The sequence below is a fragment of the Clupea harengus genome, chromosome 12 (assembly GCF_900700415.2).
Source record: "Clupea harengus chromosome 12, Ch_v2.0.2, whole genome shotgun sequence".
Classification (NCBI taxonomy): domain Eukaryota; kingdom Metazoa; phylum Chordata; class Actinopteri; order Clupeiformes; family Clupeidae; genus Clupea; species Clupea harengus.
Genome location: NC_045163.1, coordinates 20,010,303 through 20,025,767, shown reverse-complemented (window position 1 = coordinate 20,025,767; position 15,465 = coordinate 20,010,303). Strand labels below are relative to the sequence as shown.

General features: G+C 42.6%; 1 protein-coding gene across 1 annotated transcript; it reads left to right on the top strand.

The window, feature by feature from the left end:
• Window positions 1–1,392: 1,392 nt before the first annotated feature.
• On the top strand, window positions 1,393–12,199 carry dcaf12 (DDB1 and CUL4 associated factor 12). The gene is given in 10 exon segments (XM_042709436.1): window positions 1,393–1,396; window positions 3,470–3,765; window positions 6,032–6,301; window positions 6,849–6,909; window positions 7,360–7,553; window positions 7,674–7,743; window positions 9,316–9,428; window positions 9,431–9,473; window positions 10,356–10,543; window positions 11,063–12,199. Coding segments are annotated over 10 exon segments (1,398 nt in total). The 3' UTR covers window positions 11,222–12,199.
• Window positions 12,200–15,465: the final 3,266 nt, after the last annotated feature.

Below are 15,465 nucleotides of genomic sequence, written 5' to 3'. Positions count from 1 at the left end.
GTCATAGAACCTTTTTTTGGTTCTGGATGCTCTGTTTGTCATGGTTTGGACATTATAGGTCTGTTTAAATGAGGATTCAATTTCCGGCCTGAACAATATGTTTTCTGATTGGATACAAAAAAAATTTTTTTACTAAAAAACACAACACATCAGAAACGTCTGCTATACTTTTTGTAGATTGACTGGTCTGACTCTGCACTGACATCTGTCCCGTCCTGTGCACTAGAATGATGGTGGAAAGCAGATGCATGCTTTTAAATTTGTCATGTGACCGTGACCTCACAGTCAGTCTCTCCCCTGCTTCAGCTTCCCTCAGAGCTGTGGGCAGCTAATCAGGTTCTGGGCAGACCCCGCACTGGGCATGTAAAGCCCAAATATTTCTACCACTTTATAAAGCTGACAGATGTCACACAGTTTAGGGCTTGGTTGGCGAGAGAAAAATATGACACAAGTACCGCCTGACTGCCACTTGAAAGGGAACGTGGCACCCAAATGCTGAAGTCAAACTGTGCCCCTATCGGAGAGCATTCTCAGAAGAGAGTTTCTTGTTTGTTCTCAACAGATTGCACTCGGTGATTGTCAGCAGCATTGTTTGTTAGGCTATGTTAAGATTGTAACTTCAATATAACTAGTTAGAAATTTGAGTATAATTGACAGGGGGTTGCATAATGTCAATCCCAGTTTATGGTTTTAGCCATATCAATGTGCTGTTTTCTGGTGTGCTTACATTGTACAGTGAAATGGAAATGCATGCTTGGAGTATCTGAGAATTTGACTCTATTTTTCAGTCATGGAGGAAAAGGACAATTGACTCATCTTCATCCATCTATAAGCATGTAATTAGTATTTAATTTATCAGTTGCAACCAACTTGATATTTAGGACATAAAGGACATCTGTAAGCTCTATTTAACTAGGCCTAGGTTCTTGTTAGTTAATATTAGTTAGCATACCACACATTGCTGTATTTACAAAACACCATACAGCAATGCTCGTCTATATTAATCATTTGTGTTAGCAGATTCTTACAGACTTATGGTGTCAGATCTGGATTGTATTCACAAGAAAATATTGAGAATTCTGGGTTGTAGATCTGGGGGAAGGTCTAAGTTTATAGCATTTATATAATTGTAGTCAAATAGCCTACATTTATAGCCATTTTGATATACCTTTCAATTTGTTATAAACGAGCTGTGTGTGTACTATGTCTGGCTGATGCCATTGTATCTTAAGCCCTGTCTGAAGTCATAGTAAGCATGCTTGTGCGCGTGCACAAATGTGTGCACTCACGCACGCACGCACACACACACACACACACACACACACACACACACACACACACACACACACACACACTCTAAGATCCTACCCTGACCTACATGGCAAGGTGGATATGGGTCAGTAAGCACTGTCTATCGGCCCATGGGATGAACCTCACAGACTAGGCTCTGTAGTGTGTGTGTGTCGTGCAAGTGTTTATCGGTGTGTTTGTGTTCTTACACACACAAGATGCTCTGTCTCAGAGAGTGCTCAAGGTGTATCGGCATGACATGAGCAAAATGGCTGCCATTGTCATCTGTCACAGTGCTTCAACCATGACTGATCCAGCTATCGATGCTGTCACTCAACACCCTTGTCTGCCTCCTTTTTGTGTAACTTCAGGTTGGTTGTGAGTTAAACCAGGTTGCTAGACATGGTTTTAAAAATACAGTCTGCTGTGGAGTATCGAGCACTAATTTGCAATGATTTTACTTTCTCGTTAGTATCCATTTCTCCCTATGCAGTGCCCTAGAAAGACTGGCATAATGCCTATGTCAAACGCAGTGAGGATTGTTGGGGTTTCACTCCCCATCAATATGGCAAGAACGAGCTGTCTGTTATCGTTGCTGGGGCTGTCTAATGACTCAGACGTGTCTCACTGCCGGAACTCCTCCCACCCCTCATCAGAGTATGCTGGTTGGCTGAAGGTCGCTGGTCACTGTACTTCACCATGTCAGGGTGGAGGTCTGCGGACACAAAGCCAAGCTGACGACAGGATCTCTGGCTGACCCTTTTCATAGTGTAAATAGATCAGGGACATGGTCGGGAACAGATAACCACTCTGTATTGTTATAGCTGTACACTTAAATTCCCCAAGCTAGTGGGAAGTGAATTGGTATTTAGACCATAGCTAGCAAATAGCAAGATTGGGCCACAACTGATGTGTACGTGTTTATTGAAGGTTGAGTTGGAAATACTTGTATTCCACATACAACGTAGTCTTCAACAAATGTGTTCAAAACTCTCAATGCATTTAATTCTATTTTCTAGTTTTTTTTATTCTATTCACAGAAATTACTGTAATGTTCTGCCTGTAAGTAGGTGTTCAAGTTATCCTCCACACTCACATTTGTTGTGAGTGTGTGTTCAATGAAGGACTGAGTTGGTATTTTGTACTATTCACAAAAAGTATAGTAGTCGCACGGCACACACAATGTGTTTGAAAGCAGCAGAGTTGAAATATGTGGTAATTTTGTTCACAGCAGTAAATTCAACATTCAAGTGAGATGAATTGAGTTGTGTGTTATTTTCCTTATAAGGCACCTGGGAGAAATACATCGCAATGTATTGTAGAATCGAATTGCATTACTTAATGTTTCATAAAATTAAAGAATCGTATTGTTACCCAGATATGTGATGGGATCATCATATCATTGCCTCTGTGAGTTCAGCAGCAGCGCAGGGCCAGCCAATCAAATCACGTTATGTATTCCAGGCAGACGTCATCCGGTCAAATCGTATATGCAAATATTGCTAGCTCCCTCAAGCAATGGAGAAAATAAGCAAGATGGTGGACCAAACTCCGTAGACACCCATGTTTCTTTTATAAATGTGATAGGTTTGGCTTTTTCGGTGTTTAAAAAGTTACTGAGAAATGTACAACACTGTACAATCTGATAACAAGTTGTTGTAACCAAAAAAATACGTCTGAGGTGATTTGTATGGTGTCTGCCAGCCAACTATCTAACATCAGCATCTTACAAGCTCAGTCCCCACAAAGAAGACGCCTTGCTAGCAAAGTTCAACAGAGGTATGCAATTCAGTGTTCATAGTGGTCTGATTGGTTGTGACAATCTCACTTTAACGTCTGCATTAGCAAAGGCTTCATCAACACGCTCTCAATGTTGGACACACCCTCAGTTAAGTGTTAACGCAACGCATATGTGTAGGTGCCCTGTACCTGAAATTGTAGCAAATTAAAATTAAAAATATGACATCAACAAATCACAAGTCATATATGGCTGGGCTGGCTAGGTTTTCTTCTGCCTTTGCTGACATTGTTGACAACGTATGCCCTGTCCCCCCATTTTATTTGGTTGGCAAGACAGAAGTGGTATTGACGAGCACGGTTTCATAAGTTCAATGTTCAACTGTTTGTTACCACCTACCTAACCTACCTTCTTTCCTCTTTCTCTTCGTCTCTCTTCCAGGTGGGCTGGGCAGTGCTGGTGCAGGGCAGAAGCGGGCGCGGTTGTCGGCATGCTCGCGCCACGCGCAGCAGTGGTGGCGCTGCCGCCGCTCAGTGGTATGGGCCTTACGTGGGCGCGAGTTCCGGCCACAGCAGCAGCATGAGTGGCACCTCCAGCGCAACTTGCGTAGCTTTGCTGCAGCCCGGTTGCCCGCCATCCTGAGCGAGCGCGAGTTTTCCCTCGGCCGCCTCAACAAGGTTTTCGCCTCACAGTGGCTCAACCACCGGCAGGTCGTGTGTGGGACCAAGTGCAATACGGTAAGTGGTTGTGTGTAAGACGAGATGTGGGTGGGTGAAGGGTGGGGCATGGTTAACAGACAGTAAATGCCAATTTAAAGTCCAGGCGACACTCAACAAAAATGAAGGGGGCGACACCTGTGGTCTTTTATAGTCTGTAGTTGTTGACAAACTGGCAACTCGGTTACTTGGCTACCTATTATCTAAATCGTTTAAGTTTAAGTCGTATTGGTCATGGAAGCTCGACGAACCGTCCTGGATGGCTCATTTTCCTCTTTAAAGTTTCTAAACGATCAGTAACATTGAAAATATATCTCCCTGACTACTCATTAAGTCAACGCACTTCTATATACCTAGGAGACAAAAAACATTAATTAGCCAGGTGGCAAAGGCAAAACTTCCATCAAATCGCTTCCCGTCCTATCAGATTAGTGACACAAACTTTCAACGTTTGCGCTCTTTCAAAACTTTTGATGCACAACAAGCTCACCGACACCCTAGCAGACAGATTTAGTTGCTTTTACGTAATTTTTTTTCAGGCAACACTTCATCTGGACTATATATTCTCTTTAAGAGTGGGTGTGTGTGATCGTTTTTAACAAGTAACACGGCTAGCAACACAAATGCAATGTGGTGAATACACCACAGAGGCATTCCGCAAAGTCAGGTTTAGTCACTTGTGCTGAGGGGTGCTGCCCACAGTGTGTGCACGGGCAGTGATTGGCACACTGTCAGACACTCCTCGCTCTGCCCACAGTGTCTGATTGGCACACCGTCAGACACTCCTGGCTCTGCCCACAGTGTCTGATTGGCACACCGTCAGACACTCCTAGCTCTGACTGGTTGTTTTGATTTGGTTGCAGTGGAGGATTTTTTTTTTTACATTTTTTACATGAATTTTTTTTTTATCTGATTTTTTTCACAGATTATCTGTCATGTACTACTGCCAGGGCATAGTTACAGTTTTAGCAAACATGACGACGTTATTTTCATGAGCTACTTACTGCAACTTTAAAACTGTATGGGGGTCACATCTTGAACTTTTAAAGTGATCAGTCAGTTTAGACAAAGATAAGTGGTGCCAGGATATACTTGACAAAGAGAGCAGACCGCTAGTACAGTCAAATAAGATTCCATGCTGTATACTAAAATGGTGATTTAATAATAGTAATAAAACATGTAAAATGTGTAATAAGGTCATGAGAATACAAGACAAGGTATTATTATCCCACAATTTATGTAGTCACTGTGGTCCTGGGAAGTTGATGGCTTTGATGACATCCTCCCATGAATCTTGTCTATAATTGGGTGCCCATTATTGAGGCTAAGGGCCAGCTCTTCAACAGGGGCTTCATATCAGTTTAGGGTGACATTTAGGATTTTTGGTATTACAGAAATATCTTTACTAACTAATAACCTATCTTATCTCAGGATATTAATTTAGCTATTACACAACCGCCCTTAGGTAAGTTAGGAATCCGTATGTCAGGATGGCATAGACCCTTAACTCAAAATAACTGCCAGATATTAATATTTTTGGTAGAGTGCCCTTCTTTCTTCTTTTTGGTCTGGACAGAAAGAGAGACTGCCCTTCTGTTGTTTTCAGTGAGCTTGGCATTTGCCGCCCTCTCAAGTGACATAATAGGCTAACTTACTATAACAAGTGTTCCATTTAACTTCATCATAGTATCGTAGGTCCATTTTGGCTAAATGTCTACACGCTTGTATCATGCTAAAAAAAATCAAATGCAAATTGTTTAATTACGTTATGGAAGAAGGATATTAGCCATTGGATAAATGGAATCATAAAGGGATAACAATACATTGGCACTGGCTGAGGAGCTTAACTTGTGTTGTAATCATAGGCAAAATGGTAACATTACCCAGGTTTAAAAAAAAAAATCAGTAAGTTGTTCCCAGAGTCACAGAGTTTATTAATCAAATAAAAAAAAAACGATGTTCTGGAACTGATAACTCGGAGTAAGTCGTGACCGTGAACTTCCAAGTTTAGGGTTTCTGCCAGGCTGTGTTAACCACTCTTTCTCGAGTAGCCCTCAGGGACACATCAATTAACTGGTTTAAAATACTCTTAAGACATTTATCATTTTGTGCTCCCAGAGAACCAAACCCATGATCTTGATGTTTTTAGCACCTTGCTCTACCGGTTGAGCCACACAAACATTACAGATATAGGGTATCAGAGTGTAGAATAAACTGGTTGTGATGTTACCTTCTGTCCTTCTCTCACACTCTCTGTGCCCCCCCCCCCCCCATCTTTGTCTCCCAGTTGTTTGTGGTGGATGTGCTGACAGGACAGATCACGCGCATCCCCATGCTGCGGGACCGGGAGAGGCGTGCGCCAGGGTCCTTGGGGGTGAGGGGCCTGCCTGGCTCCTTCTTGCCCGGCTCAGGCTCCCCGTTGGACAACCAGCAGGGCTGCGGCATCCATGCCATTGAGCTGAACCCCTCAGGCACGCTGCTGGCCACTGGCGGCGACAACCCCAACAGTCTGGCCATCTACAGGCTGCCCACACTAGACCCTGTCTGTGTTGGAGACGTGAGTATACATACATTCAAACACTCTCTCTCTCTCTCCCCCCCTCCCCCCCTCTGTCTGTCTGTCTATCCATCCATCATGCTTTTGCATTTTTATTCCAGCCCTCATTTATCTAATGTAGTAGAAAGAGAATGAATGATGATGATGATTATCTCCACGACTGAATGTTTCTTTTTATCTTTCCGTATAGTCATGCCATTAGAACTGTTTTCTTTTTTTCCCCTTCATTCTGTTGTCTTTTTCCTAAGTTTCTGTCAATTCCTTACTTTCATCGGCCTTGTCTAGTCTTTTACCATAATGTATCCCTCTTTTGTGTATGGATGCCAGACATCCACTTTAAATAGCTCTTTCTCCCTCCCTCTCTCTTTCCCAATCTTTTCTCTCGTAATGGCCACTGATTCATGATGTGAGGGTGACAGTGAATGAAGTCGCTGTGCTTTAGGACAGTGTCACCCTCATGGTTTTGTCTATGAGTGTGATGACCGGAATGTCCATTATGCATGTCTATTCATGGTTCTCTCTCTCTCACTCTCTCACACTCTCTCAGGATGGCCATAATGACTGGATATTTTCCATTGCCTGGATCAGTGACAGCATGGCTGTATCTGGTAAGCAGTTTTCAGCTTTGCAGCGTCTTTGCCTTATAGACATTTGAAGTGACGAGCTGACAGTTTCTGGGAATGATATTAGTGGGTATTTCCATGAAGCGCTATCTGAGCACATCGAGTATGAAAGTCTTTCGAAATTCAATGGTAATATGAATACGATACTCTGTACACTGGTGAATCAGTGAACTGTGGACTGATGCTTGGTAATGGATGCTTCTAGAAAACCTCTGTCCGTACTTGATATTTGCAATGTGAATCCTGCCTTGCTCAAGCAAAGGTTGTAGACCAATTCCTCTTACACCGTAACTGTTTTGTTATTCCCTAGCCATGAATGATTAATAAATGCATGGTTTTCCTGATGTATTCCTGTCTGCGTGTGTGTGTGTCTTAGCATGTAAATCTGAGCATGCGTTTTAATGTCTACCTGTGGCTACCTGTGTCTTCCTTAAGGCTCGCGGGACGGGTCTATGGGCTTGTGGGAGGTGTCTGACGACGTGCTGAGCCAGGCAGAGCGGCGTGAAGACGAGGAGGGCGTGCCCGGCTACACGCACATCTCCCACCGTGCCCTCAAGGACATCCCCAAGGAGTACACCAACCCCTACAACTGCAAAGTGCGCGCACTGGCCTTCAACAACAGCCACAAGGTCAGTGCCCCCCACTAATGGCTAATACCCTGCTAAGCCCCCTCCACCTAATGACTGACGTAAATATAAATATAAATGTTTAAAGTTATTCCCTTACCTTCCCTTAACCTGTCTCCTTAGGAACTTGGTGCTGTCTCGTTAGATGGATACTTCCACCTTTGGAAGGCACAAGACAACCTGTGCAAGGTTTGTGGCTGATTTTAATTTCAGCGTTGTGTGTTGATAGGGGCGTGTATTGCTTTGTACAGTGGGGAAAATAAGTATTTGAACCCCTGCCGATTTCGCAAGTTTGGCCACTTGCAAAGAAATGTGTGATCTATAATTGTAATGGTAGGTGTATTTTAACAGTGAGAAATAGAATATCAACAAACAAATCCAGAAAACTGCATTTTATAACATTTATGACTTTATTTGTATTTGATGCAGAAAATAAGTATTTGAACCCCCAAGCAAACAGCAAGAATTCTGGCTCCCAATGACCAGTTATGTGCCCAAGAAGCACACAGATGAGTCCTCATTAGGCCTAACAAGGTACACCTGATCTCAACTGGTGACATGTATAAGAAGAACCTGTCCAAAGAATCATACTTCACACCTTCAACCTCACCACCATGGGCAAGACCAAAGAGTTGACCAAGGAAGTCAGAGATAAGATTGTAGACCTGCACAAGGCTGGAATGGTTACAAAACCATCAGCAAGCAGCTTGGTGAGAAGCAGACAACTATTGGTGCGATTATTCGTAAATGGAAGCAACACCAAACAACTGTCCATCGCTCTAGGTCTGGGGCTCCATGCAAGATATCCCCGTGGGTATCGGTGATCATCCGAAAGGTGCAGAATAACCCCGGAACTACACAGGGGGAGCTTGTGAATGATCTCAAGGCAGCTGACCACAGTCACCAAGAAAACCATTGGCAACACACTGCGCCGTAATGGTTTGAAGTTCTGCAGAACTTGCAAGGTCCCCCTGCTCAAGGAAGCACATGTACAGGGCCGTCTGAAGTTTGTCAATGAACACTTGAATGATTCTAAGGAGGATTGGGAGACAGGATGTGGTCGGATGAGACCAAAATCAAGCTCTTTGGCATCAACTCGACTTGCCGCGTTTGGAGGGGGATGAATGCTGAATATGACACCATCCCCACCGTCAAGCATGGAGGTGGAAACATTATGCTTTGGGGCTGTTTCTCTGCCAAGGGTACAGGACGACTCCACTGCATCGAGGGGACTTTGGATGGGGCCATGTAATGTGGAATATTGGGCTTGAACCTCATTCCCTCATTCCCTCCCATTGAAAACGCAACCTTAAGGATTTGGAGAGGATCTGCAAAGAGGAGTGGACCAAAATCCCTCCTGAGATGTGTGTAAACCTGGTGACCAACTGCAAGAAAAGTCTGACGTCTGTGCTTGCCAACAAGGGTTATTCCACCAAGTACTAAGTCATGTTTTGCTAGGGGTTCAAATACTTATTTTCTGCATCAAATGCAAATTAAGTCATAAATGTTATAAAATGCAGTTTTCTGGATTTTTTTGTTGATATTCTGTTTCTCACTGTTAAAATATACCTACTATTACAATTATAGATCACACATTTCTTTGCAAGTGGCCAAACTTGCGAAATCGGCAGGGGTTCAAATACTTATTTTCCCCACTGTATGTATTTTCAGATTTTTTTTAATTTGTATTAAATTGCTATTGTATCGTATTGTGTTTAGTTTATTCAAGTATTGCTCTTTTTAAAATGCATTTCCTTTCCAGGAGCTTCCACAAAGCTTACCCACTGTAAGGAGAATGTGTGTCTGGCCTATGGGGTTGACTGGTCGGTGTATGCAGTTGGCTCTCAGGCCCATGTCTCCTTCCTAGACCCACGCCAGTCCCCACGAACATCAAATCCGTCAGTTCAAGGGAGCGTGGCAGTGGTAAGTTTCCATTAGCCACTTCTGTCGGTGATTGCTTCCCTCACTATTGAAGCTGAGCCAGACAGGTCTGGTGTGAGTTTGACACTGAAATAAGAGTAACCTTTTGCTGGTATATTCAAGCATCAGAAATCAATCCTATTTAACATTTACTTGAAAAGAATGTAATCTAATTCAGGCCCGTGACTGACTAGTCAAGGCTGAAGGCTAGTCGATTTCATTTCACACTCACTTTGTCATCAAGGGAATGTGTTTTTTTTGGTTTAAATTGACAGATGTATTAATAGTTTAGCCAAGATGCAAGGAATGGCAGCAGTATGCACATGCATCAGCTGCCATGGCTTGCTTTTAATCCTGATGTGAGTGTGAATGGTGATCATCGGGAGGAGATGTACACAAGCGCATGATCCTTCACGCCTGATCCCTTCACGCCTTTCCTGTGGCACCATTAGCCCCTTTGCTAACATCATTAAACTAAAATACCCTAATTCATGGCTTAGCTAATGAAAGCATTACACAGCCTGCAGTCACAACAAATAACAATAGACCCAAATCAATCAAGACAAATAAACTGATGAGAATAATGAACAAAAGTGAGGTGAGAGAGGTCAAAGCCTTTTGTCAGAATAGTGCTTTTCTCTGTAGATGGCTTAAAGGATAAAAAAAAACCCACACACAAAAATGTAAAACAAAATTGGTTCGTTAAGACCTGACACAACATAACTATTGTGTCCTATAGGATGAAATTGTTCTAAAATGCTGAAAAAATTGAGTAAAATATCTGACTAAACTTTTTGGTGAGCACAAGACATAAACGTATAAAAGCTCAGGATCCTTTGTGATTTCCTGCAAAAATCTGAAAATCTGTCTGTGTGTGTCCGGCAGGCATACGCTCTGTGAGCTTCTATGAACACATTGTGACCGTGGGCACGGGCCAGGGATCACTGCTGTTCTACGATATCCGTGCCCACCGCTTCCTGGACGACCCAAGCTGCCCGGTGGGCTGCCCGGGCGGCTACCGCACGCGGCCTGCAGAGAGCATCCTCAAGCTCAGCACGGGCAGGGGCTGGCTGGTATGTGGTACTCCCATCATCTTCCCATCATTTGTGTTTTGTACAGCTCATCCTACCATCTCATTCTGTCAATCCAAAGCCCATTAATGCAAGCACATGATGCCTTGAACACCAAATTGAGCTAGTTGATACACTTCACCAGTCACATTCCTTTAACAAAATAGTTATTTTTCATTGTAACCTATTGTGTAACCTGTTGTTTAATAATTAAGCTATGTCTTGTATGTACGTATATGTGCTTATGTTTGTGTGCTCTGAGGCTTATTACACATTTTGTCATAATACCTCTGCTTTCAGTTCAGTTATTCAGAATGCTTTAACTGACCAGTTGGAATATAGCCATGTCATAAAACCCCCTAACTACTTTAGCTCTGACCATCCAAGCTCCTCTACTCTCTAAGCTTTTGCACACAACCCATCATGACTAGAATACATGGATCTTGTAGAACTTCTTTTGTAAGGCCTTGGAATATTTTGAGAATTGACAACTCCATTCATCTCTTTCCCATCTTCTCTTAGAATCACGACGAGACGTGGAGAAGCTACTTCTCAGACATCAGCACCTTCCCTAATGCGGTGTACACGCACTGCTACGACGCCTCCGGCACCAAGCTCTTTGTAGCTGGCGGGCCCCTCTGCTCCGGCCTGCATGGAAACTACGCTGGCCTCTGGAGCTAGCTTCCTCCATCTGCCCCTCTGTCCCTGTACATGTCCCTATCTCTCTCTTTCTTTCTCTCTCTCTCTCTCACTCACACACACACACATATCCTTAACCCACTCTCCCCTGTACACGGACAAAAAAAAAAACACACGCACACCTAGCCACAGATGGTGCTTACGGTCCCTGCCTCGTTTGCCTCACACGTCTTCTTTTTTTTATTCTTCATACCGTCTCAAGCCGTTCACACATCCATGTCCCCGTCATCGGCCCTCAGGATCATGCTTGCCGCTCCTCCACCCTGGAGCGCCTCTCTGGCTACCGCAGTCATCCGCCCCCCCCTCCTCTCCCTCCACAGCTGTCAGAAATGGTGTGTGTTGTGTGAGTTCCTCAGAACAGAATGGGTTCCTCTCAGGAAGGCACACCCCGACCGACTTCCACCCCCAAGTGATTGTGAGTCAGCAGGATGCCGAAGACGCCACGCCGGTCATCAGCTGTACTCGCCAATGTTTTTGTCAGGTTTTTGTTTAGGTTTGTTTTTGTAATAAATGAAACACTACGAGATATTAATCATTTAAGTTATACCCAGGGATTTGAACTGTTTGGTTTCTGTTTTAGTCAGAGATATATATACACACATGTATACACACACAAATATATAAACTACATTTTTTCCCTAAGAACTTCTCTCCCTTAGTTGTCCAGCTATGTTTGAGAAGCAGTCTTTATTATGTCTACATGTCTGAACTATTGGAGAGGCACCTGTCCAACCCTCTGGCATTTCAGGCTCTCTGTCTGTGATGGACTGACACAGAGAAACGGAGAGGGAGGCGGGCGGAGAGAAGAGAGATACAGACACATGGATGTCCATGGAGATGATGAGCGAGGGGGCTAAGATGGGACCTTGTAACAGAGACTGAGATGCACATGAAGAAAGCCCAGCAAAACTGCCCAGTTTGTAAATGGAGGTGACTATGGAACCAGCCAATCAAAGGAGAGACATCACAAAGCCAGTCTGTGTGGGACTCGTTATTTTTTTTTCCTCTAATGATGGAATGAAACAATGACTGTTAAGCTCCTTCCATGTCCTATGTTGTCTCTGCAGATAGTCTTGCAGAATGCTTATTTTATTTTAAATTCTAACTTGGCGGTTTGTGTGACTTAAGATTCACTTATTAGTATTATTATTATTTTTTTTCAAATTATATTATTATTGTTCTTATTTATTTTCTGAATTCAATATTATAGCTCACAGCCCTACTGGAGGTGTATAACTTTTTAGAGTTGCATTTGGTGATCCTTCCCCCTTTGAGGGGAAAAGTGTACATGTCTCTCCATCTCTCTGTTGCTCCATTTTCCTTTTACTCTTCCGCTCCCTCTGAGCTGGTAGAGCAGTAGTGAGTGACTCTGTTGCCTTTCTGCAGTCTTTCTGTGAAAGACCAAGGCAGGCTTATGTTTTCTGTCTTTCCCCAAACGTGGACTTTTCTATGGAGTTGCCATCACAATGTTAGAACAGCAACAAATGAATATGAACACGAGTACGATCATATATATATTAATTAACCATCACTTTAAAGATGTATTTTATATATAAATGTGTATGTATAAGTATTTGGGGGGGGAGAAATGGAGTTGAAAAATTGTCAAACTGTCTGAGGATGTGTGTGCGTGTGTGTGGACTAACTTGTTTAGGTGGTGCCCTCTTTTTTTTATACACATTTCATGAATGTTTTTACAGATGACCGAGTCTAAGGTATTGTACATCAACAATTTCAGCATCAGGAAACAACGTATACAAATCTTAAGGGGGGAAAGAAAATAATGAATAAAGTTCTATTGATGTATTTTTTCCAGTTGAACCTGTTGCTATGTGTGTTTTGTTGCGTCTCAGACGGGAATGAAGGTTGTTTTACAGTCTAAAATATTTTTTTCCTTAAGCACTAGGGGGCACCCATGAGTCTTTTTTTGTAATGTGTTACCGGATTCTCTGGGTTGTGGAATGCAAAATTCCATCATATGAGATATGCTTATGAGCTCTCCCTGCGCATCACATCTTGAGCAACTCTTACCTCGAATTCGCATCCTTAGAAGAAAATATGTGAAAATATATGTATTATTCGAATTGGTGTTTAGACGTGGAATGGGTAGCCATAGCGTAGGATGAGTCAAAGTCTTGCCAAAAAATAATTGGTAGGGCTATTTTCCATCAGAGGTCTGTGTTATTATTTTCTGGGTAATGAACTCAAGCGCGTGCGTGGATTGGTGTACTCTTCTCGCGGATCCAGGGAAAGCAGTAACGGTGGCGCGGTGAGTCACGTGATCGTATCTGCTGCTGGCTGAGTGAAGCGTGTTGGCAGGTAATAAAAAACAAATCTTGTCTACAAACATAAACTTGGTCTGTATAATGTAAAGAAACCGATATATTTAGCTTCCGATGGTTTCATTCGTGAGCCATCATCATTTGTAGTTTGTAAAAACATGTTATTCTCCTCGGTTTTATTATGCAACTCTGTTGGCTTGTTCCCCGATAAGCTAGTTGAAGAGGGCAGCTAGCTAGCAAACGTCGGAGTGGGATTTTTGCTATGCTCTGTGGCCATTTTTTAAGCAAAATACGTTGTTTGTTCGGCCATTCGTGGCCACACATTGCCTATTACCCTGAACGTTCTGCGTGTTTATTGATTTTCTCTGTAAGGATAGACCACACAAAAGATTTAACACGCGTAGCTTATACAAGGACGCCGGGCGGTCGTGTATTTGTTAGCTTGGTATGTAGCTATCCAGCTAGCAATGCTACAACAATTGAACAGAGGAAATTAGTCAGGCCAGCTAGCCAGCTAACACGTTAGCTAGGACAAAGAGATCCGACCATATAGCTATTCCCAATGCAATTGAAGTGATGTAGGGCTGTCCGTTTGTTGTTATTGCGAAACATCGTCTTAACCCCTTTTTTCGAAGAGAAGAATAATCCACAAGATTGGTAACGTTAGCAGCCTTCGTTCATAAAGGAATCTTATGTTGTCATTTGCGCTCTGTTATATCAATATTTACTTTTTAAGTGTTCCACTTATCTTACGAGCTAAGAGTCTAATCTTTTCCTAGTAACACTAGATTGGTACTTACTGTTGCTATCGTTTCAGCCTAACTTACTCGTATATAACTGACGTGCTATTCATGAAGATTTCTCAAGACCTTGGAAATCAGAAATAACGATAAATCCTATTGTTTGTACATTCCTAGGTGGTCGAGCCTACTGAAGTGGCAAACTCGGCGTTTGCTAGCTAAGGATATAAGGTTTGCGACTCTTTCGTTTAATCCACAAACGAGGGAGAATAACACTATAATTTCACAATAGATAAATTCATTTGTAATCTGTTTTTGTAATTTGTTGGGTTATTTGTTGTCACATTGATCGTTGGCTATGTCGCCAGTAAGTGTTTTGCTTTGACCCGCATTTTGTTTTTAATAATCTAAAACGTTTGGTGGGTGAGTGTGGATTGGATTTGTTATTGACAGAATGTGGATGCATGACCGTTTAACCGCTTGTAGTTTCGAAATATTGTATCAATTTGTTCTCTATATATATATATATTATATAAATATTATATAAATATATCTCCACAATAGTCACCGGATTTTGTTGACGCTGTAGCGAGCACCATTTGGTGACAAATTAGCCAATGACATAGAAGGTCTTAAGGAAACGTCATTAGCGGTCGACGTCAGTAGTGAAGCGACTGCTTTGTGTTTTTTCTTCTCTTCTTTTTGTTTGAAAAGGCCACTTGTTTCCCTCGAACCCTCACCCATCTTATCTCTGTAGCTGGCAATACAATGTAAATATCTTTACAACGACCTCTTACTTTCGCTACAAAGAGGACTCTTTATTTTATGATTTTGCCATCACGGAAAAAATATCGAAATGTGTTATTTTAGAGTAGCCTATGTTTTTGCCTGATTTGACAACACTTGACCGATTACATATGCGATCATTCTGCAGACTGCCTCTCTTGACGCATATCACATTTTTCATCGGAATTATTGATGATTTTAAACATTGACGGGTAGGGCGACGCCAGTTTTAAGTCACGGACTGTAAGCTAAGACAATGCTAGTGAATATCCCCTCAAACCTCCCTCACCCATAAAGTATCGAATTAACCTAGATCTTGCTGGTGCGGACTGTAAACAGGCTGTACTATCTTTACCCCAGTCTTATAAGTAGGAATAAAAGCTCTATTTACGGCCTTAAGTCAATTGCACATCTTGCG